Source organism: Aplysia californica, unplaced genomic scaffold (genome assembly GCF_000002075.1).
Source record: "Aplysia californica isolate F4 #8 unplaced genomic scaffold, AplCal3.0 scaffold00142, whole genome shotgun sequence".
NCBI classification, from domain to species: Eukaryota; Metazoa; Mollusca; class Gastropoda; order Aplysiida; family Aplysiidae; genus Aplysia; species Aplysia californica.
Genome location: NW_004797412.1, coordinates 103,706 through 127,485, shown reverse-complemented (window position 1 = coordinate 127,485; position 23,780 = coordinate 103,706). Strand labels below are relative to the sequence as shown.

General features: G+C 36.9%; 1 protein-coding gene across 1 annotated transcript in view; it reads left to right on the top strand.

Annotated features, from left to right (window-relative positions):
• Window positions 1-17,770, top strand: part of LOC101863259 (putative molluscan insulin-related peptide(s) receptor) — a 49,099-nt gene extending 31,329 nt beyond the window's left edge. The window contains exons 12-25 of the mRNA XM_005096910.3: window positions 61-241; window positions 2,254-2,548; window positions 3,544-3,637; window positions 4,345-4,496; window positions 5,743-5,923; window positions 6,245-6,347; window positions 7,015-7,076; window positions 9,280-9,425; window positions 9,954-10,018; window positions 10,598-10,727; window positions 11,351-11,507; window positions 11,988-12,117; window positions 12,424-12,558; window positions 13,761-17,770. Coding sequence (XP_005096967.1) covers window positions 61-241; window positions 2,254-2,548; window positions 3,544-3,637; window positions 4,345-4,496; window positions 5,743-5,923; window positions 6,245-6,347; window positions 7,015-7,076; window positions 9,280-9,425; window positions 9,954-10,018; window positions 10,598-10,727; window positions 11,351-11,507; window positions 11,988-12,117; window positions 12,424-12,558; window positions 13,761-15,036 — 3,107 coding nt within the window. The 3' untranslated portion in view covers window positions 15,037-17,770. The remainder of the gene's footprint in view (window positions 1-60; window positions 242-2,253; window positions 2,549-3,543; window positions 3,638-4,344; window positions 4,497-5,742; window positions 5,924-6,244; window positions 6,348-7,014; window positions 7,077-9,279; window positions 9,426-9,953; window positions 10,019-10,597; window positions 10,728-11,350; window positions 11,508-11,987; window positions 12,118-12,423; window positions 12,559-13,760) is intronic.
• Window positions 17,771-23,780: the final 6,010 nt, after the last annotated feature.

Sequence of the window (23,780 nt, the reverse complement as noted above, 5' to 3'; positions counted from 1 at the left end):
ACTTGTAAGTAATATTCTTCCCTTCTTTAGCTCAGTGTTTCTGTTGCTTTTACATTTCAGCTATTGTCCCATCGAAGGAAAAATATAAGAATGAAGCAGCAGAGGAAGAGATCAAACCCAACATTTCTGCTAACTGTTGTCTCTGTCCCAAGTCTCAAGAGCAGTTGAAGGAAGAAGAGCGAATGCAGAAAATTGAAGTCTACTTTGAGGACTACCTTCAGAAACATGTGTACTGCAAGAGGTAATGAAGTTACACATTGACATACATTTACCTGCAATTTCTTTGTTTTCACCTCGCGATTGATCTGCCTGTAATTTGGATGTCACAGACCTGTCATTTTCAGTGTGCTGTCAGTCTGCTGCTATATTGATTTTTGGCTCAATGAGACTAGGAGGAAAGTATGGAGTCATCTTGCCTTGACATTTACATTTGAGATTTTGTGTTTGGATAAAGGAGACAGGAAGAATTTAGGCAGAAAAGCTGTGGTCTGTGTTAAGAGATAAGTGCAATAATAGATTACCAATGTTTCAGTTACTTATGTAGAGGAAAAAATAGAAAGTTTAATTTTTTTCTTTGCTTTTGTTTTGTTTGTTTGTTGGGGTTTGTTTTTTTTAAAGAAAAGGTGTAGTTGAAAAGACGTTCAACAATTTGTTTTGGTATACAATGTGCTGACACAATTATTTCTGATCATTTTTTCATGATCTAGAATTAACCTGGAATTGAAGTAAAGCAGCCAAATCTGAAAGAGATGATTATTACAATTTATTACAGGAAGGCTTTCTGTCTCTCCTTTCACACCATTTTGTGACATCCTTACTACTCGATGAAGAATAATTACGTTTTACCGTTAAATTGATTGCATCAATAGATTTTTCAAACAAGAAGGCCTTGTTTCCCATTTTTTTATAATTGCATTAACACCTTGTATTGCATGGATTAGGAAAAGTTAGCATAGGAACAGACCTAAAAATTGATAAAAGATGAGAGTGTCTGGATAAATAGAAAAAGAGAGAGACAGGTGGCTAAAATAGCCAAAGTAAATGTTTCCCATTCGTAAAAGAGTACTTTTTATATTAGCTGTTCTTACTCTGAAATTATAATATCTGTTATAAATTTGTTTCTATCAAATGCTTTGTTGGTAGCTTAATTTGAAATAATGTGTTATTAAATAAATTTCTTTAAAATCTCTTGTTGATTGTATAAATTATATTAAGGGGTCTAGCTACTCACAAAGGCTATTTTTGTTATTAATGCATCTTTTCAAACCAAACTTTCACATGCAGTACCTTCCTTGAAATAATTCAAAACATTTTTAAAAGTTTCTACCCCAATATGTTATGTAATACCGTCAGCCATGTTAAAATTATATGATACTTGAGAAATCCTAAAATTTTGAAAACCAAAAGGCATAATGTTTACAAATATCAATTTCGTAGAAGCAGTTATAGGTAACTGACTGATGTTTTGAAATATTCTTACAATATTCTGGAATTTCTAGGACTTTAAAAGTGAGGTTTTTTGTTGTTGTTTTTTTGCGGTTGAAATTTTGAGCATAAAATGACTTTCAAAAGCAGATTTCTCAGGCCTTAACTATTTTTTGGAGAAAAAAATCTTGTCAGTGACATGTAACAACCGAATCTGCATATGTGTTAAAAGTGTCAGCACAGTATCCTGATTTGTAGCTGAGATTTTAGGATTCTAGTGACCTAGGGTATTTCAAAAATAAAGTTTTGAGGAAAAACGCATTTCAAAATGTCACTGTGTAATTTGAAGGTTAGTTCTTTCTGGAGGTTTCAGAACCACACGCACTATTATTTCTAATCACATGCAAAATTTTATGTCTGTACAGCTACAAATATCCTCACAACTAAAAGTTTAGTTAACCAAGTAGGCACAAAATGTAACAAATAGAGAGGAAAAGTGGCCAAGCAGTCTTTTTTTTTGCAAAAGAGGGGCGGGGGTTGAGGTCGTTTGAGACGTATTAAATTTTCACCTATTTTATCAATTATTTTTTTTACTATATGGACCATAAAATCTATGATCAAAGGTGTTAAAAAGCTGCTTTTCAGAAAATGTATAATTTCATCGAAAATTGACCTGAATCGTTACCCGCTACACCCTTTAAGTTGGTTTCTTCCTTATGCTTTTTGATAGCATGATTTTCTCTGTTGTTTAAATCTGTCTACAACATACTTTTTCTTCAAGCTATGTTTGTTACTGTGTCAAAATGACACTTTTTTTTTGTTCAACAGGTATGACAAACTACCAGATGGAATTGACATTGACAGGGTTTTGAACAGTGACCCTCAGCTACGAGAGCTTGCCAGTGTGACTCAGTTCAATGAGATACACGGCAAAAATATATCCAATGTAAAAGATGGAGACAAACTGGTTCCGTATTCTACCGAGAAGTCTGACAATGTGGAGGAGAAAAAGTTTGAGAGCAACTTTGACAAGAATGCCACTGACAACATCCAAGAGGTGGTAGTCTATGGCTTGAAGGTGGTTCTCCCGAACTTGGACCATTACCAGGAGTACAGTATTGAGGTATCGTAAAGTTGTTATGTACGCTGTATTATACTATACTCTTTTTGTATTTTCAGCTTGTTTTAGCCAGTAGGTGGTGGGTTGTTTTTTCTTCAAAATATCCAGTCCACTCAACAGCTGATTGAAATTTCGAATGTTGAGCAACATATTTAAAGGCGTGTTAGTTGAAACAGCATAGATTTTGAATGTTTTTGAGTTTAAATTTCAGTGATTTAGTTGATTTGCTCAAATTTTCCTTTTCAAAACTATACCACATGTCTGTAGCCCCTATGATTCGATAATAGCAAATTGACAACTGTCCTTGAGGTGGGCCAGCCTTTTAGGCCTTGTGCCTCATCTGCCAAACTGCTGTAGAAACTTCTGATGCCTTTCCTGAGTGCCACTCTACACGCCAAAAATTTTTCCTTCTGGTGTATTTGACACATTTTCATAAAATTACTCTGATTTTGTTGCAGGTACAATTAGTTTGATATAGATTCTATATTAAAACCAGACTGCTAAATCTGATTATTTTCTTTTTTTAAAAATTTTATGCTACCACTGTGGAATTTGAAATTAAAAACTTTTTGTGTGTTTTTACTGACCTGAATATTTTTCCTACATGGACGTATTGAACATCAGTGGCAAGCAAAACTGCAGATCCTATGTGCACAAAAAACAACCAGGTTCATTTAGGAAGTCATTGTTCTATTGAACTACTTATATTGATTGCCGATTGGACCAACACCAGAGTCGGTGAGACTACCATCGCTCTGATGTGCCAGGTTAAAAGACGAAATATAGAATGCTGAAAGATATTACAAATGAGCTTGACAGGACACTGGTGAGTAAAGTGTAAGAATATGACTGTGCCAGTCTTATTTCACAATGTTCGTCGTGTAGGGAACAGATTTATTTTTTTTACATAATTCAAAAATGATCTGTTTGTTCTGGCAACAGCTGTTGTATTTTGAAATTTGATATTGAAATAGAGAAATGCTATTTGTAATTTTCAGGTCCAAGCTTGTCAAGACACCAGTGGGAAAGAGAACGTGAGCAAGCTGTGCAGTTACAACAGAGCTATTACTCTTGGGAGAACAAAAGCCGCACGTAGGTGTCATAAAACTGATACAGTTGGTGTATGTTTTTTGTATGCTGATTACTGCTTTTTGTACATTTAGTCATATTTTAACTACTTGTATTTTTTATCGGGTGGGAAAGTTTTCTTTGGTAGGTAGAGCTTTAGAAATTTAGTTCTTGTAGAGACCATAATATGAGGTTGCTTGAAGGACCTCTTTCTTTGTTAGGGTGTTAATTATTAACTGCAAATTTTCTTCGGCAGTATTTTGGTGGTGTGCCCTAGTCAGTTTGTGAGGGGTGCCTGGGCTATGTAAATATTTTCCATAGTTCCACCCCCAAAGGCTGTAGTAAAACATGTGTTGAGGAAAGGATTGATCTTCTAATAAGAAAAATGTCTGTTTGAACCAAGTCTATCTTGTACACCTTTGAACCTTCTGACCATGAAGTTACTTTTCCAGCAGCATTTTGTGGTGTAGAGGTCCTACTTTTCTCATTTTGTTGGCAAAGTGTGAGTTCCAACCCACATAGAGAAGAATTTTTCTTTGTTTTGTAAACAGGGGTGTATTCAACAATGCCAACGTCGACCTCACAGAGAATATTGAATAATTTCTTTATAAATTTGTTCAATTTTATGGATGGGCTTTAAAAATGTTTTCATTATTCACAGTAACTGTTTGGTTATGTTGTTCAAACCAGTGGTTTTATCCTGGCTACATAGTTGACATTTCTGTCTCCAGAGGATGTTGACAAGGTGAACGTTTCCACAATTGAAGTGGACGTTATCACCAACAACACTGGTGAAGTCCTGCTGAAGTGGCAGCCGCCTGCTCGGCCCAATGGCCTTGTTCTCATGTACAATATCTATTACAAACGAGCCAACCAAAAGGATGTGAGTGGTTTTTCCTGATATTTTTTTTTTTTTGGGGTGGGGGGGTTATTTTGTGAGTTCAAACAAGGCTTTTTATCAAGTCTAATGTAATGGCATTGTTGAAAGTAAATTGTATTTTTGCCATAGATCTTGTAGTTTGAAATTAAATTTTTCAGACTGAAAAAAATATTTGTAACCCTTAAAAACATGTATCTTTTCTCAGCAAAATTTAGCATTGTGTTAATGTCATGAGTGTCATCGGAGTGGTAGTACTGTGTGGTTAGCTATGGGATCATGCGGTAACCTGTGTTGTGCCAGACATTGCATGTCCTCTCATATCTCTGAAACCTTGCTTTTTTATCTGTTTTTGTTTTTTTCTTGCTTTTGCCACTTTTTGTCCTGACAATTTCTCCCTTTCTGCCGCATAAGGTTTTCTATGACCCACGTTCAATTATGATAATTGTTTCAACTAGTTGCTGTATTTCTCACTAATTCTTTCTTCATTTTTAGTGTAGTTTTCACACAAATTCATGTCATAAAAATTCAAAAGATCCTCGCAGACTTTTTGGTTATTTAAATGCACAAATGGAAAGTTTAAACTGCTTCGGAAAATAATAATAGATAGCATTTGTATTGCGCAAATCCTTGCTCAACTGCAAGCTCTATGTGCTTCACAATCTATACTATTACCCCAGCAGACCAGGGAAGCGTACAGTGCTAGCGGCCATTTACAGGCGCCAAACACTGACGTACTGACAAGATCTTTCACTGTCTGTGGCCGGGTACCCATTCCCACTGGGTGAAGTGAGGAAAATTAGTGTAAAACGCCTTTCCCAAGGACACAACGTCAGGCCAGCAGCTCGAACCCCCGAATCCACAACCTCACGATTACGAGTCCAGTAGCCTAACCACTAGGCCACCGACGCCTACAAATGGGCTCTTACTGTCAGCTTGAGCAGAAAGGGATTCTTATGTATACATGGCCATGATGACGGAGTAGATAGATCAAGTGTGCCGCTGATAGATATAATTGTGCTTTCTTTTTGTTTAGCAAGTCCCTCCTTCTTGGAGTGCCTGAAGACGCCCCAGTTTTCACTTTTTTCTTCTGGTTCTATCATACAATAGTTGGTAATACCTGGAAATTCTAATAATCCCACCTTGGCTTTTGAAGTTCTGGGGTGACTTCTCTCGTCGTCGATTTATGTGTTTCTGCTATTATATCGAAGCCTACTGTCTCTTGATTTGATAATATTTTTTTCTTTTTCAGCTGGTTCCCCAAAAATTGTGTGTGAACATTCTTGAATACCAAAAGCACTCTGGCTACAAACTGTCTGGGTTGGGACCAGGCAATTGGACAGTTCAGATCGAACCTGTGTCTCTCGCGGGAAATGGCTCCCACAATATTTCCCACACTGCCCAGAGATTTTTCATCATTCCCCCTCCTCCAGGTAAATGAATAAATATCGTCAAAGGTGCTTGATCAATAAGAGTGCGTGTGAAGTTTTGGTGGGAACATATATTGTTCTCAACATTTTTTTACCTCAACCAAGACAGTTTTATTTGATTTCGGGTTGTAGTTGATTTTTTGTTTGTTGGTGTTTGGTTGGGGGGTTTTTTTTTGGGGGGGTGTAATGGGATGGTGGGGAAATAGCTTTGGTAATTGCATTTTTAAAGTCTTCTTTCATCTGCATAGTCAATGCATCAGCTTTTGAGACATGATGATTGGGTATGCACTCATTTAACCGACTTGTTTTGTTGCTGTCCAACAGGTGAAGAGGACATGAGCAAAGTGATTATTGCAGTGACTGTTATTGCGGTTATTGTGGTCATTGTCTTTGTGGTTGGAATCGTGTGGGCAATCGCTAAACACCGGTAAGCTGCAGTGTCCATTTTTAAAATTGTTTTATTCAAGAATTCACATTTTATTTCCTGCGTTATTTTATTCTGAGATAGTGTATTATAATTGGTAATGCTTATGTATTTTCCAACTATTGTGTGTGAATTTTCTTGTCACTTAGGGCATGTGTATGTGTTTTTGACTGTTGACTGTGTGCTCATTGTGAGATTACATTTGACTTTTAAATTGCAGCTATTTTGTTTTCATTGCTGAAAGTGAGATGATTATACAAGTTCCACATTTTCCCACAATTTTGTGTGATTGATCGATCCCTCACTGCGTTCCAGTGTACATATATTCACATTTTTTACACCATTTAGTGATCAAGCGCAATCTGATCCATCCATAAGAGTGCTGTCTGTAGTTATTGGGGGAAAAAAAACACCCTTTACCAGACCTTGTGCTGTTGAAGCTAGAGAGGTGAGCAGTCTAAGTCTGATTCCCTGTGAAGACTTCTCCGTTGACACCCGCCCCTTGACACTCATATGACCTTATGCAGTTGCGAGCGCCGTAAAACCCTCTACTATTACTATAAGAAATAAAAACTTCTGTAGGACTTTTGGGCTTGCCAAAGATGGACATTTAATTGTTCTTACCTTGCATTGTCTTGTGTAATTAGTCTGCATGTTTTCTCTGCTCCAGGTTCAGTCAAAATGCATTGACGGTCATCTCTCCCAACATCAATTACATGCCCTCTGAACAAAGTGAGTGACTTTTTACCATATCATTCTATATGTTATAACTTAACACTTTGCGGTCACTCGGCGCAATAATGCAACGGTGAAAATTATCCGTTCCAGTCACCTGGCGCAGGCCGGAGAAGTCCGCTGCAGTCACTCTCCTGGCTGGGTGACCAGATGGGGTATTTTGTACTGTTGGCTGTGTGACTGCAAAGTGTTAATATTGTTGTCAGTAAATCTACAACCTCTTGTCTCTCACCCTTCTATTCTGTTGCGTGTTGTAGTATGTGAGTATGTCATAATCTTGTGGTATTCTCTATTGGCAGTGCTTCCACTCTTCCGTATTTTTACGGAAATCCATACTTTCTGCCAGTTCCGTACTTGTTCCTCCATCATGTTCTACTCCCTCCGTAAAAACCTGCAACAGCGCAGGACTGCAGAAATTCCGTAGCAAAAGATCCATACTCGCCTTCGTATCGTGTATTTATAGTTACGGATATTTACGGTAATTCTCTCGGCAATAAGTTAATGTTATAGAAACCTGCCAGATTGCATTTCCTGCAATCCGCCACTATTCTGCTGTGCCCCATGCATTCATTGCGGTTTGGTTGGAAGTACATTTTTACCTGCAGATTGATCAAAATCTGGAGAACTTTTTGTGCCAATTTCCTCCTTTCTATCATTCACTCATTTCTTTTGTCTATCTTCGGATTGTTGCCCTGGCTAGAAAATCTGCGTGTTGATCAAGTAAATTGACTTGTGTCTCTAGACAGAAAATTACTGTCAGAAAGAAACTTTGCAAATTTGTCAAGATCTAGAGAAATTGTCAATGCGAAGATTCTACGGCACGGGAACGCGATAAGGGCCACAATGAAAGAAATTTATGCTAAAGACTACTAAAATCAAGAATAATTCGAAGTAGTGTTCCGAGGTTGTGACATAACGACATTTAGGCGTGAAAATTTAGGAAAATTAGGGTATACGCTGGGCAACTGTATTGTGAAGGTACATGAATATCTATTCATTATTTGCAGGTTTGCTTTCTGTCAATGGTGCGATGGCAAATTAATTGAATTATAATAGTAGCAATGGAAGTGGAACCTGCTTTTAAACATTGATAGCAATGGAAAGACAATGGTGAAGAAATCAATGAAGACAAAATTTTTGCGAAAAAATACATGTTATGGGTTGTAGGCAATCTCTTCAAACAGGCTCCCAAATGCCATTTTCAACCCTCTAAAGGCACTAAATTATTCGGCCCCCAGACCCCCGGCAGAATTTTCCTTACTTTTCAGCTTCAGCTGGTGGAAGCACTGATTGGTGTATTAAAAGTTTATCTATTTGGGGATCGGGAGAAAAAAGTCTATGGGGCATTGAAAAAATAGATTCTGAATAGTAAGTGTGGCCACGGTACAGGCAAAATGGTGAAATTTTGGGGATGGCTACTATTCAAATGGCAGTGCAGTATCCATGTAGTATTTGTAGGTGGGAGATTGTGTTTTGGTCCCTTCTCCCGTGGGTTTTAGTGCTTTTCTCTTTGTTTGATATCAATTCATGAAAGCTATAACAGTTTTACAAAGCAAGGCATCTCATAGCTTCTCTTTGTTTTGTTCACTGCATTCATAACAGGATGTTGTAAATTATACTTCTGAATATGTGATGTAATAATACATTTGTGAATATTGTGTCTGTTGATGGTTTTGTGAATTGCTAGATTGCTGTTAGGTTTAGTTCTGTTGCTGATTTTTTAATTAATTTTTTTTCTTCAGCCTGTGTTGTCTTGCTTGCTGTCAATTTCCTTACTGTTATTTCAAAGTGTCTTCTGACCTGAGCTCATCAGAAGTGCGTGAACCAAGTCTGTAGCATCCTTGTATATACTGAGCTGCAAAGATACTTGAGTGTTGATATTTAGATATAATGGACTGTTGAAGATTTAGTCATCATTCCAAAAGCTGATGACTGAAAGTGCTTTTCTCTTTTGGCACAGTGGTTGTTTAAGTTATTTTCATAATTGATGAAAGACGGTTGGTAATGACGTTGTAAACTTTGTATAGTGGAAGTCTAGATGGATTGAAGGGATGCATTTGAAATGTATTGGTACTTTTTTTTTTTCTGCAGTCACTAGTTTTTTTCCTAGCTCTGGATGAAGTTCAATTTTTGGACAATTTCCTTCAAATAAGCTGAATCCAAGAATTTTACATATTGCATTGCTTCTTTACTATTTCAGTTTACAACATGGATGATTGGGAAGTTGACCGGGACAAGATTAAGCTGATCAAAGAGCTTGGACAAGGATCGTTTGGAATGGTATATGAAGGAATAGCCAAAGGCTTGGGAGAAGATCCAGATGAAGAAATTCCAGTGGCTGTTAAGGTACTGAAACATCAAATACAATACTGAAAGTAGGATAGTTGTTTTGTTGTATAAATTTTATCTTACCTGTTCAGAAAGGTGGGGGGAGGGGGACAAAATTTACAGAAAAAGAAATATCTTGAATAAGTGAAATCATATCTCAAAAGACGTATAAATGGTTTCAAGCAAGCATAATCCCAATTTGCACCAGTTTTATAATGCTTTACCTAACTCAACTGGGTCAAGGACAGTATAAGATTGTGGTGTTTTCAGCGTCTATTACATACAAAGTTCATGTCCTACCTTTCCATGTTTGCCTCACAGTATGACATTGAATTTTATTGGCTTTGTGTGAGTGAATTTGAGTTTTATTGAAAAATTGCTTATTTCAACAACCCATGGAAATTAAAATACTGGTGAATGTAGTTTACTGTGTCTTTTATTATTATCCCTGTGATCTTTCTCATTGCAGCTCATGGAAATGAAAACACAAGTCTTAGTGGTTTACTACTTCTTTAATTGTTATCCTTCTGATCTTTCTCATTGCAGACTGTAAATGACAGGGCAAGCTTCAATGACAAGAGGGAGTTCTTGAAGGAAGCTACAATTATGAAGTAAGCTTTACTCTTGTGTTATTAATTATGCTCTCTGATTGATGGCTTGGTCATTCTTAATGAAAAGGTTTTAAAAAGTGCTTATTTATAGTGATGTGGGCCTTTTAACAACAGATTTACATAATTTCCCTATTGTCCTCTTGGTTAGGCAGTTTCTTCACGGGATTGACCAACACTGTCACTCAGGGACAATAGCAGCTTGTAAATTCTGTCCTGCTATCATTTATATATTCTACCTCTTTCCATTGCAAAGTACCCATTTGCAACTGTTAACAGAAGAAAGTAGGGTAAAACATCTTTCCAAAGGATCCCGTGGGAAATGCTCTTCAAGATGTACATTCAAACCTGCTCTAATGACCACCTGTCCAGTCCAAATTCTAATTTATTTTTTTTCAACATTGTAGTCCAGCGAGGACCACCTGTCTAAGGTAACCACTTTTCTAAGGCTTGGGTGGACATCTTGGAAAGGTTTGATTGTATTTCATAGTGTGCTTAATGTCAGAACCTGTGAGTAATGAAAGTAAGACTACATCATTTACACTATGTTAATATTTATTACTGTTTATCATGTTCTTTCAGGGCGTTCGATTGCTTTCATGTTGTAAAGCTGCTGGGAGTAGTGTCTACTAGTCAACCAGCCCTTGTGATAATGGAACTTATGGCTCTCGGAGACTTAAAAAATTATCTCAGGGAACATAGACCAGATGAGGTAAGGTCACAGTTCTAAAAAGTTCTGGTTTTCTTTAACTTATAGGGAAACTTTAATTCTCACTAGATGCTGCAATCACTCCTTGCAAAGCTGTCTACTCTGTTCCATCTTACCATTGTGCCTTGAAAAGGTAGGCCTATCCTGTGTGGGCAAGGAAAATTTTATCACAGCAAACTTTAATTTCGGTAACTGCAATTGTTCATGATTCCAGCCATCTCATGGCTTTATATGTGAGGTTCAGTTGGAGGTTTTATCATTATGTGGGATTAATACATACCCTGTATTTTGCAGAGTTTGTCAAGTTCTAAATTTATCCTTTTAATTGAAAAGAAGCTTAGAAAGAAATGGAATGGATTCAAATGGAGAATTTCAAATGGTGAAAAACCGTGTTCTTTTTCTGTCACGCCTCCCTGCTTTTAAAAATATGAGTGACTGGTTGTCTTGTGCCGACTTACTGAAATATTGAAATTCCAATTATGTTACAATAGAGAGCTTTTTCAATAAGATCTAACAATCTTGTAATGGAGAGAATCTATAGACTTGAAAAGGCTATTTGAAAGCTGTTATCAGATTGACTGTTCAGTTTACTTGCAGTTACTAAAGTGGCCATCTTGTTTCAACAGAATTCAGGGGTTAGTCCTCCTAATTTACTGGACATTCTTCAAATGGCTGGTGAGATAGCGGACGGAATGGCTTATTTGGCAGCTACAAAGTTTGTGCACAGGGATTTAGCTGCCCGTAATTGCATGGTGGCACAGGACAAGACTGTGAAAATTGGAGGTTTGTATGCTAAGAAGCAACATGTATACCTGTCATTTTCCTCAGTTTCAGTTTGAGCCCCAAGTCTGCTTGTTACCACAAAAATTCTATTTTGGAAAAGAGTTCTTTTTTCCCCCCACTTGTTTACAAATAAAATTCTGTTTTTGTAGACCAAGTATTTTTCGTCTTTACCAGATTACTATAACTTTCAGCAAGGTTTTTTTTTCCTGGTAAAGCAAATCGGTGAATATCCACTTTGATTTGTCTTGAATTTTTCAACACTTGTATTTTTCCAGCTTCTGTTTTGGAGGACGCGACAGTAGAATGTAGAGTTAAAATAATGCAATTGTAAATGTTTGTGTCGAGGAATGTAGATCTAATGTATAATTAATATATTTTCATTTTTATTTGTACTCCTCCCTATAGCCCCCCATTTATCTGTTTTTTGGCTTTTGCAGACTTCAATTTACTCTACTGAGGTCTTTCTTTTGTTCAAAACAGATTTCGGAATGACCCGTGACATATACGAGACAGACTACTACAGAAAAGGTGGTAAGGGAATGCTGCCTGTACGATGGATGGCTCCCGAGTCGCTTAAGGATGGTGTTTTTACAACAACGTCTGACGTCTGGTAGGTTTTGACGGGTGATGTCTCATACTTTTTAACTTGCATTAGAACAGGTGTGCAGGTAGTATTATATCTGACATCTCTGTTCTTTATAAACAGACCCAATTTTGATTGTTTGGCTGCAACTCTAAACGATGAAGATGTGTTCGTAGTTTTGTTTGTTCTTATTTTGCACATGCTTATTCAATTTTTTTTTAATTCTTACTGGACACCATCTTGATGACACTGTAACAACAGATAAAAGTGATCCACTTTGGATTATTTTTTGTGAATATGTGTTTATCATATTGGCTTTGCATCATTGCTCAGGTCGTATGGTGTGGTGATGTGGGAGATGGTCACATTAGCTGCTCAACCCTATCAAGGCCTGTCTAATGATGAGGTGGTTCGTTACATTTCGGATGGTAGCACTATGGATATACCAAAGAAATGTCCACAAAAAATGTAAGTGTCTATTCCTCTATTTGTTATTTTTCTCTTTCTATGGTTTCATTTTCTTTCTTACAATTTAAAGTGTTTGGTATAAAGATAAAATGAGATAAGATAGATTTTTATTGTCCAGATCCTGGCACATTGGTTTGGCGTTGTGGCGTTTGGATAAGTTTGGTTTTTTTTACTGTGTAGAATAATAATTATAAAGCAGTGATTATTTTGCTGGAGTGGAAGAAAGAGAGAGAGATAGAATGGGTGTGAGGGAAAAGTTTTTGTTGCTGTGCTGATATTATGACAACTGGATAATTAGATGGTGTCTGCTATTGTGCTTTTCTGTGTTTCTGTTATGTAGTGTCTTTCTATTATTTTTAAAATCTTGTTTAAGACTTATTAGGAAGCTGAGCAGGGTTAAGAAATATTTGCTAAAGGGGTTTGACGGATTCACTTGGAACGATTTTCATTGTTAATGAACAATTAAGATCCATTCAATGGTTTATTTAGCGGACAAGTACCTTTGATCCATGTTTCTATCCTGATTTTGCAACTAATGAAAGTAAGTAGATAATAAGGTGGAGATTCTCCAAAGATGTTCAAAAGGTAAAAATTGTTCAGATTGTGTGAAGAGCTGAATGACTTCAACATCTTCACTTGTTATGGCACTGTGCTTTGGCAACTTTATACTTCTAACAATCAGACATAATTTAGACATGTTTTATAGAATAATTCATAGATGTAATGATGTGCTCACTTTGGCATATTAAAATAGTTGAGCATGGTTTATGGAGTGTTGTTAAATCCTGGTATATAATTTGGTGAATGGGCTGAACATAATGCAAATTAGACCTACAGCGATGATTCTACAGGCCCGGTTTTTCTTGAGTGGGAGAGAAACAAAAAGCCCCTTGAAGCTGAGTTTTGTACACTTCTGAGGATATCATTTGTTTGTTGGGTTTTTTTAATGTGTCTCAAGAATAATTGATTTGTCAGTGGGTAAATGTATAAAGAACTGTAACTTGTTGTACATGGGGAAAAAATATATTTGTTAAAATATTAGATCTCATCTTTAGAAGTGAATACTGATTTTAGAGAAATTTGTTTTAAGTATTGCTATGCTTTTTTTTTTGTTTCTAGACCTTTGACAGTAACCAGTGTTAGACAGGATCACATACATGTGTTCAACTAAGTTCTAATATTTGCATTCTTTTTCTGCCCAGGGCATATCTCATGCAACATTGCTGGGCAAAGAAACCAAAAGACAGACCAACGTTTATGGAGATCATTGAGTACTTGCTTCCACACCTCAGTGCTCGCTTTGAGAAAGTGTCGTACTTTTTCAATGATGGCGGAGGCCACACTGAGGGTGGTGGCAAAGGCACATTGCCTGACCCTGAGGACAGCAGTGATGCCAGCAGTATTAATAGCCTAAGCTGTGAAGGAGCAGCGGCATCACGGCCCTCGGCTAGTGCTAACCCCAGTGGCTACCAGTTCAAGGGATCACACGACAATTACCATACTAATTCTTTGTATGGAGATTTGAGCTTACACCATGAAGGATATTCAGATGAGGATGTTGAGGGGAGAAACTTCTTCCCTCAGAGTCATGATTTCAGGGGTGGTTCGTTAAATGACATGGATATCGGGGGTGACTTTCACTCTCCCATTGAGTCGGGTGTGGATGTTGACGATGTGAGACAACCATTCATGTCTGGAGACTTCCAGCCAGACTCACATATGCTGACGACACCCCCTTCGTTTGGTGTGGGGGCAGATCACGGATCACGCAGCTCAGGACTAATAGAACTTCAACCTTTGATAAATAAGGACCGGAGTATAAATCCGTCAGTGTCACACCAACTGAGTACTGTACAGAATTCTCATCCCTTCTCATCAGCAGACATTGCTCACCAACCATCAACATTCGCAAAAAACTCTGAGAGTGGCCCCCAGTCATCATCACAGCAGCAACACGCTTTCAGTCTGGTCAGCCCTGACCCTCTCAAATCGGGCCCGCCTCCTGACAGCTCTGCCGGCCCCAGTGATCTTACATGGGCCAAGAGACCTTTTGCTGCTCAAACACCCCCCGTGTCATCTTCTTCTAATGGCACACATCCTACTTTAAAACTGCCAGCTCTGAACCAACCACCTGGGAGAGGATTCCGCCAGGTGCCACTTGTCAGTTCAGGTGCTAGTGACAGAGAGAACTACAAGACCAGAAACTACCCAACAAACTCTAGCGAGCACCGCCCAACACTTTCTGTGCCGCCGACCAATTCGAGGGTAGTGAACATGGAGGAGGGACTGAGCAGCCCAGAAGAACCTAGTCCAAACGTTGCCGAGCTGTGCGACTCCCCCCCTCCCGGTGCAATCACCAGCTCCAGTGAAGGGAGCAAAGAGAGCAGTAAGAGCTCTGGTAGCCACTCACTTCTCAATGGATTAACTAATGGACACATACCGCTAACTTCTCTCAAACATCGGCCTGCACCATGCTAGCATGAGCTGTGGAGAGATGGGGGGGCCCTTATGGGAAATTTGGGACAAAGTGGGAATGGGCTGAGAGGGGAGGCTGGGAAATGGGTTGGACATGGGCACGGCAGAACAGAAATATGGAATGGTCATTGATTATGTAGAAAAGTTGAATGTATTTTTGTGCCTTGGCGTGTGCAACTTGAACGTTGACTATTCTTTGTAACTTGTATGGAATGAGCGATGACTTACGACTGACATCGCTTTTTGTATTACTCATGTGCAAGTCACCTGGTTGGGAAAAAACACAGAACAGCCCTCATTGTATAATATGAAAATTTTTAATGGACATGCTTATATTCTCATAGTTCATGATATTTCTATCCCTTTATTCCATTTCATGTGTATTTTAATTTGTAAATTGCATGTTATATGTTGATGTCACTGGCAAAGCTAACATAAATGCATTTTGCAATGCGGATTTGACATTCAAGCTTGTATGCGTCTAACATTTACAAGAGAATAAGAATTTGGTTGTTGCTATTTATGTTTTCTGTGTTGAGGTATTTCTTCTATGAAGAGAGCACTTTTGCCACTTATCGATTAAAAGGAAATTGACCTTGTTCAATTTGATCCCAAAAGTGACTATTTGTGAGGAATAATATTGTCGGAACATTTCTGGTTCCTTGGACATCGTAAGGTATCAGTATGTTTCAAGTGTTCTGTGCTCATAGGGAAATGACAAATCCCACTTGTTTGGTATCATGACTATGCTTGGGCCTTGCCAGTGGTCAGTTATGGAGCTTCAAAAGTGTTCATCCCTAAGCACAAGAGGGAAGAGGTTCTACTGTATAGTGGCTGTCAAAATAATTTGAATTTTCCAGACTATTTATGTCCTGTTATCCTTGTACTCTTTTTTTAGTTACCATATTCAAACTTTTTTTCTGAGCATTAAATGTATTCTATGTTGTTAGCTGCAAGTATTTGATTAAAATCTCTCCATTTCAGCTACCTGGTGATTTGACAGTCCCTGTATTATAGCGCGCTTGTGTCAGTTTACAATTTATCCCACTGATTTGTGAAGTAAAAGACTAAGCAAATTAAGAGTATTCATGCATGGATAACAGATTACAGTACTTCATTATGTTCTATCATATTACCCTCTGTATTTCCAATAGGCACTATTTTCACACCATGCTTCCAGTGCTGTTCAGTTCACAGGAACAGTACTTCGGTATTGGTGTTGACAAGAGCTTCAAATCAAACTTTCTCTATTTTCTTCCTTTTTGTTTTATGGAATAGGAAAAGTAAAAGGGGAAGAAACAAATCATTGGTTTTGGTTATACTGAAGGCTGTTTTAGCTATCATTTTAGTTTATTTATGTGCAAGTGGTAATACTGTATGGTTGTTTGTGTTGGAATTTGTGGACATCTAAAATAAATATTTGCATGTGACTTACTGGTGGGATAGTATAGCTTTTATGATTAAAGGAAGAGATTGGTTTTGATAGCAATGAGAAAAAAAGGGGTGAACAAAGAAAGGCGTAGTAAGATATGGTATATAGGTTAACGTATTAACCTAAACCTTTGGTGATACTTTGTTGACAAGTTTACGATTTGTAAGCATATGTGATGGCATATTTATTCAGATAAAGTCAGTTCCAAGGCGTAAACAACAGAAGTAGAACTGATCAAAAAGAGTGCCTTGATGTCTTTGAAGACAGTATTGATATGTCTGTAGTGACTTTTCTGGTCAGTGGCTTGGAAACAATAAATGCCTTGCAACTTGTCAAAGTGATATGGGAATTCCAAAACTATGATGGGTATGGTCATATTAATACTTGAAATTCCTTTTATTAAAAGTAAAAGATTGAAAGAATGTTGGTTTGCTTAAATTAATTTTGTACCATCTGTTTTACCTTATATGTTTAATTTAAACATTAGTGTTAAAGCTTTACATTCATTTTGATGCGTTGCCTGACAAATAGGTATTAAGTTTCAAATGAAATGTGTGGCGTAGTAAAATAGCAGAAATTAAAAAGACAACAGAGGAGGGGAGCATAGTTTACAAGTTAATAGGTCAGACAATGAGAAGTTGTTTGTTCACCATTTGAATTTTGTGGCTGTTTGAAACATCATTGTATTGTTTTGTTTAGGCTTTAGGTCTAGGACAAGCAAATCTTTCTTAGGATGGAGTTACAAGCAGTTTATGTGGGCTCCTGAATTATAGGCAGTGTGCGACATCATTCTTATGATTTTGCTATTGTTATCCAGTAATACATCACAAAGGGGCAAGTTTTTATGGTTTGACTATATATATATATATTGGGGGTTTTTTTGTTGCGGAATGGAAGGAGTTGAAGGACTAAAAAGCAGAAGAGTGTATTTCAAGTGGGAGTGTTGGTACTGTTTGAATGTCTAACTGCCAGTAACAGCGATGGGTCACACTATTAAAGAGGCAGAGTTTGCAAATGTCAACAGCTCAAGGACTAGGGGGACATTAATTTCTCCTTATAATAATCGTTTTTTTCTTTCTGCTAATTAAAATTTAAGCTACCAACTTATTGCGTATTCTCAACATTTAAAGGCAGTGAAGAGAATCTCATGGATGGCTTCATACATCAGAAGGAGTGAAAGACATCTTTGTGGCATTATGATTATGAACGTATGTGCCACGACATTATAGAATTGGGCGCTTGTCAATTTTTGGACATGTGTACATTTTAAAGCTTGTTCGTTTGTCTTGCTTTCGGTGAAAAAAATTCTCGTCTATCATTAATAAAAGTCAAGATATTTGCAATTGAAGGAGGTGGGGGTCGCCTGGTTTCAGAGGTAAAATTAACGAGAAAAGGGCCATCAAAGTTTGGTGACTTCTAAAGCTTAAAAGTCCTTTAAAAATGCAAATTTACATTTTTGTGCTTTAAATCATTTTCCAGTAAAATCCACACAGATATGTGTTTTTAGATGGACGTTAAAGGTGTTGAGTCAAAAAAAGAAAATTCATAAAAAAATTGCCACACGGACAGAAAAATGCCATTTTCTTCAATTTCATTATTATGACGAGCCCCCGATTTCACCACGATGCCTCACATATAATTATCCTACCAGTGACTGTTTTCCAGCATGTGTAGAGGATCAAGAGATGTGTTCTTGTCATTTTCCGCCATTCGTATTGCCTTTCAAGAGATGTCAAAGAAGGAAACAAAAGTATACCACATCCTCTTTATGATGTTTGCTTGCTTTCTTTTTCTCGCTCAGTGGCTAGAGATGTAAGTTTACTTTTTCCGTATATCTTTCTTTTTTACAGGGAAAACTAGCCTCTTAGATAGGGTTGTAGCTTTTTTTAGCTTGTCACTTTTGGTTAAGGGGTCCTAAGCAAATCACAAAATTAATAATAATGTGATTGCTCTTCATAGTGCATGAAGGATAATTTTTGATTAACATGTCCATTTTAAATGCATCAAGATTAGATACAAGATTAGATGCTTCTTTGTCTTTTCTTTTTTCTCCTCATTGTTCAAAGAGCTTTTTATCAGAATCTTTTGGAAATAATGATCTCGAAGTGACAGACAATGGCAAATCTTTGGGTGAATGTGAAAGAATGCCCTTGTGTTGGTCTATGGTTTCTGAAACATCCAGTTAGTGTTAATTGGCCAAGAAACAATAATTGCTCTGTGTTGTACAACAAGAGTAAAATTCTTGTCAAATTTAGCTATCTGACATCCCTTAGAAAAGAGTTTTACCCTCCTCTCCTGTAGAAAGATCTGCCTCTATGGCTTCACATATATTGGGTGTGCCTCATCGTAGTCAACATTCAAGTTTGTAACGGTTTTTTTTACTTTTTCATTTCCTTCATTGACGAATAATGAATTAGTTCTCAAAGGATGTTGAAATTGTAGTTACTTTTTTTCAACCTTAGTTCAATGTATCTTTGCCATAATGTGAAAGTATTGGGATGAGTCTGTACTTATTTAACTTATGATGACATGTGTCAATAAAGCAGTCATCTTTCAAAAATGAGTACAGTGTTATGCTCATGTAAATTCATTGCACTGTCTAAAACGCATAATGACTATTACTGACCGTTTAGAAACTTACAAGTGTTGAAAATTTTTTTGCAGGGTGAAGGTATGTGGTCTTGCTGTTCTGTTGATCATGTTTGTCCTTTCTGAAGGTTCTGTCCTTAGCTATCTAGTGTATTTCCTTCAGATATAATACTGTGACCATGCTTGCTGTTTCACATGTGTATATCAGCATGGTCTTGTAACTGCTCTGAGGTGGTTCATTATCAGCAGGAAACTCTAGAGCAAAGAAGAGATCTTTCAGTTTACCCAGTGATTTATCAAATGTGAATGTCTGTTGATTGCCATGGAAAGTTTAATGTTTTCAACATTTTCAGACATGCAAAATCCTCTTCTCACTTAGCTTTTCTTTTCTTTTTTTTTCTTTCTTACTTACCAGCTCTCCTTTTATGTGCTTTTTGAAGTTGGTGAGGTAGACACAAGTAGAACTAATGTCTTAGGGAAGTGACCATGAGTAAAACTGTTTAGACTGAGAATTGCACGTGAAATTTGTGATGAGGGACAAGACTACAGAATATTTGAGTGTTTGGAGAAGACATAAAGCACCAAAAAAAATGATGCGGCAGCACTATTTCTCCTAAAGACAAACTTTGTCACTATGCCGAGTCACCATATTAGTGCATTTCTTCATTATCGTTTTTTCTGCCCCAGCATGTAAAGATTTGCATTCATCATGATGTAGTGACACGAATCACTCATTTTTGCTATGTTTTGACAAGCTATTAGTGTTTTATCTGCACCGACCTTTCATCAGTTCATTGAAAAATGACCTACTGCTACGAATACTGATTCTGGAAACACATTTTGTTTGTTATTATTACATTGTGGGTTTTTGTGATTGTTGGTTTTGTTTTTCTTTTGGATTTTTTTGTTTGTTTGGGGGTTTTTTGTCCTCATCATTATGTTTTTGTAAATGCCTTTTCGAAAAGTACTTTATCTCTTTCTTCTTATTTTTTTCCTTTCTTTTTTTGTTGCCTTGTCAAAGAAGCTGAGTGTATTATTGGTCACAGATATATTTGAACTACCGTTGAATGTATTAGGCTACAATAGACAATAGACTACCACACCTTATTTCTCGCAAGTTCCCAAAATAAGTGTGGGATGGGGTGAAGGAAAAGTTGCAGTAGATACTACAGACCAACTTGCATGAAAGTACTTGACCTTGCTGAGCAACCACCTGATCACCATTACCTTGTAGAAGTATTTTTTAATGTGTATGGTTTCGCAGTAATCTGAAACTGAAAACTACTTTGTATTGTCTAAAATATCTTGTATAAGCTGTGGTGGGTTGACCCTTTAGCTACCTTACCTGTATTTCTTTCCAGTTTCATTTTTATCTATCACTTGTTCTCCTTGTAACATACCAGGTGCATACCAGAACTGTTTTTGAAAATCATGGTTTCTGTATGTCTGCTTTCAAGTATTTGATACAGCATTATGTATAACATCTATTCAAGTTTTTGTTCCAGACATGAACCTAGACTTAATTTTGTTATTGTGCTTTGTAGTTTTCCATCATAGGAGACTTGGACTTCATTTATCTTTTACTGGATAACTCAATTACTTCAAGTCAGCAGAGACTGGTTTAGACTTTTTTGTTGTGCTTTTCATTGTCAGTGTGTTGTGTTGATCAGATGATCGGAGTGTTATGTGGGAAGCCAAACTAGCTTAGCGCTGTAGAAGTTAATGTGAAATCTTTCACATTAGTTTAGAGTTGAAGAGTAATTTTAAAGGCAATGAAACTAGTCACCAAATTGTATAATCTAATTACATTCTTATTTCACGTGTACTATGTTTACTTGAAGTGTATGTTACTCTCTTGTATATCTTTTTGCGTAACTTGCAGTTTTATTGAAAGAGATACTTTGGCATTTGAAAGCCTCTACAGGGTCCAGATGCTGTCACTGATGGCGGTTTATGGAAATGCTTATCGCCTTGCAAGTGAAATTTATTCAATGGAGATAAAGTAAGAGTTCTTTTGTGGGGTTTAGTGTTTAAAAACATGTCTGTGAATACGCTTATGTTTGTGTGTGTTCATGGCAATAAGTGTAATGATGCAGTTTGAGAAGACATACAGCTTCTGTACACGTCTCTTTAACAATGGCTGTTATCTGTGAGTAGTATGAGCCCTGCAAGATCTTTGTGATACCAAAGTATTTCCATGAACTAAAGTGTAGATTATAGGTATGGTTGCTGGAAGCAGTAATCTTTCTTTTGGTCTTTTTTCAGTTGTTTTGTCAATTGTCTGTGTGTTTGTTGAGCTTATGTGTGAAAGGATTGACTGTGAAAGTGAAAGAAAGAAGTCTAGTAAATTGGGTATGGTTGGATGTTTTTTGGGGGGGGTATGTGTGTGTTAGAGAGAGAGTGAGAGGGGTGTTGATATTGTGTGTTTGCACTGAGAAGAAGCCAAGTGGCATATTTTATTAAGTTTTCTTTGGGGGGGGCAATTGTTTTCCACATTTTTTACCTAATGAGTGATGGGTTTTCTTCTAAAAAGAGACGACAAGGGATGATAGCATTATTTTTTAACAGCCTTCTGATGTTTGGTTTTATCAAATGGACAACTTACAGTCATGCAGTCCAAAGTGAAAACTAAGAAAGCAGGTCACGGTGTTGGGATTTCCTTTTTTTTCTGCTGCTCTTTAAAATTTATCTATTGCTCATAATAGTCATTTTTTAAAAATATGTATATGGGGGGGTGTCACTCCTATCTGTAGAAATTTTTATCTGAATATTTTTAAGCCAAAGTTTTCAAAGCAGTGATATGAGTTCTTTGATGTTCTTGATTTCCCCTCGAACTTTTTATTTTCATCATGTCAACACTTTATCAATTGATATTATATTTTGTCGCCAACTGATTGATAATGATGTACAACCTAGAAATTGCATTTTTAATCAACATTGATTTGTATTTGTCATTGATCTTTCATTTTAAGTGCTGTATGTTTCCTTTTCATGTGGTACAGTGAAATGTTTCAGACATGTCCAAAGTGATTTTGTACTGCTTATGTATTGTTATATGAATATATAAATATACATATAATTATATGTATATGTATGTATACATATGCATATATGTTGGTTTGTCCGGTGTTGGTAATTTGAGAAATGTTCACAAGTCACTGCTTTAAGTAGCCCATTTAACATTCATATTGTAAAAATTATCGGGTTGTACAACATTTGTTGCTAATCGAAGGTTATCAGGTTGAAGAATGAGTGTGTTGATGTGAGCAAGATGCCAAGAATAAAAAAAAAAATTTACTTGACTTAGTATTTTTTATTTCATAGTAGACCAAGTGCTCTCAATGCAAAATATTTTTCTTTCTTTAATCTCCAAATGGGTCTCAGTAAACATTCCTTAGTCTTGTCACTCTTGTCTGTCTATGAAGACTTCTCATCTTATCGCTTGAGGTATGATAATATGTGAGTGGGTGGTAGGTGTTCAGGTGTGGTTTACCCCTTCTTTCCTATTGAATATCTAACCTCGTTATCTGGCCTCCCTTTTTGTGTTGCTTACTCTCTGTAACACCTCACTCTAATCTTCGGCACATATATATGCCCTGTGTTGCAAGTGCCGTAAAACTCATACTAAAACATTAGGCCTAAATGATCTGAATGCACTTTTGTTTTTCATTACGGAAGCAAGCACAAAATGAAGTGTGTTGATCAAGAAGTACATATAATGTACTTGGTAATCTTGCTTTCATTTGGTCAACTGTTGAGGCAAGAAACTGTTTCGTGTAAAAGGTTCCTGCTTTGAGCAGAAGAGGAGCACATTGGTTCCAGAATGGTCCCACGCTTTTGGTACCCTTAAGGTAGCACTGCAATAAAAGGAAGTGACCGGAGAAAAGAAAAGAACCTAGATTTATCTGTCGTACCTACCGCCCTCAAGGGTCATAAGGAAATTCTCCAATTGGATTTGATTCCCAAATCTTAGTATGGCACATGTAATAATTAATGTAAAGTTTTGCCCAAGTCACAGTCCGATGTTTATCTTCATTTTTAACCTGATCCTACCAAAAAATACATTCCTACAATATGGAAAACATCTGACGTTGTACCAAAAAAGCCTAGAATATATGAATTAAATGGTTTAAGACCAGTCGCTCTTACATCCATTGCTTTCAAGTGCCTTGAAAATTTGATCCTCTCAAATATTCCAGGTTGTGTTCTTAGAAATCTAGACCCATTCCAGTTTGCATACAAACTAGACAGGAACGTAGTAGATGCTGTACTTGTTTTTTGTGACTCTACTGAAACACCTTGAAACATCTAAAACGTATATGAGGGTACTTTTTGTTGATTTTTCCTCTGCATTTAATACAATTCAACTGCACATTGTCATTGAAAAACTTCTGAGTCTGAGAGTCAATCATCATATCGCAGCATGGGTCCTGGAATTTTTGACAGGCAGACCACAATAATATATCAAGCTGAACAACACAAAATCTGACACAATCCTTTGTAACACCGGCGGTTCTCAGGGCTGTTTGGTCGCCAGTTTTGTATACCCATATATATACCAACGATCATAGAAATAAATATAAAACAACTCGCTTTATTAAGTTTGCAGATGACTCCGCTATTATTGGATCAATAAACCCTAATGAAAAAGAGTATTTCGAAGAAATGTGTATGTTTTTTAAATGGTGCAATTCAAATTTTCTAAAAGTGAACCTCTCAAAAATAA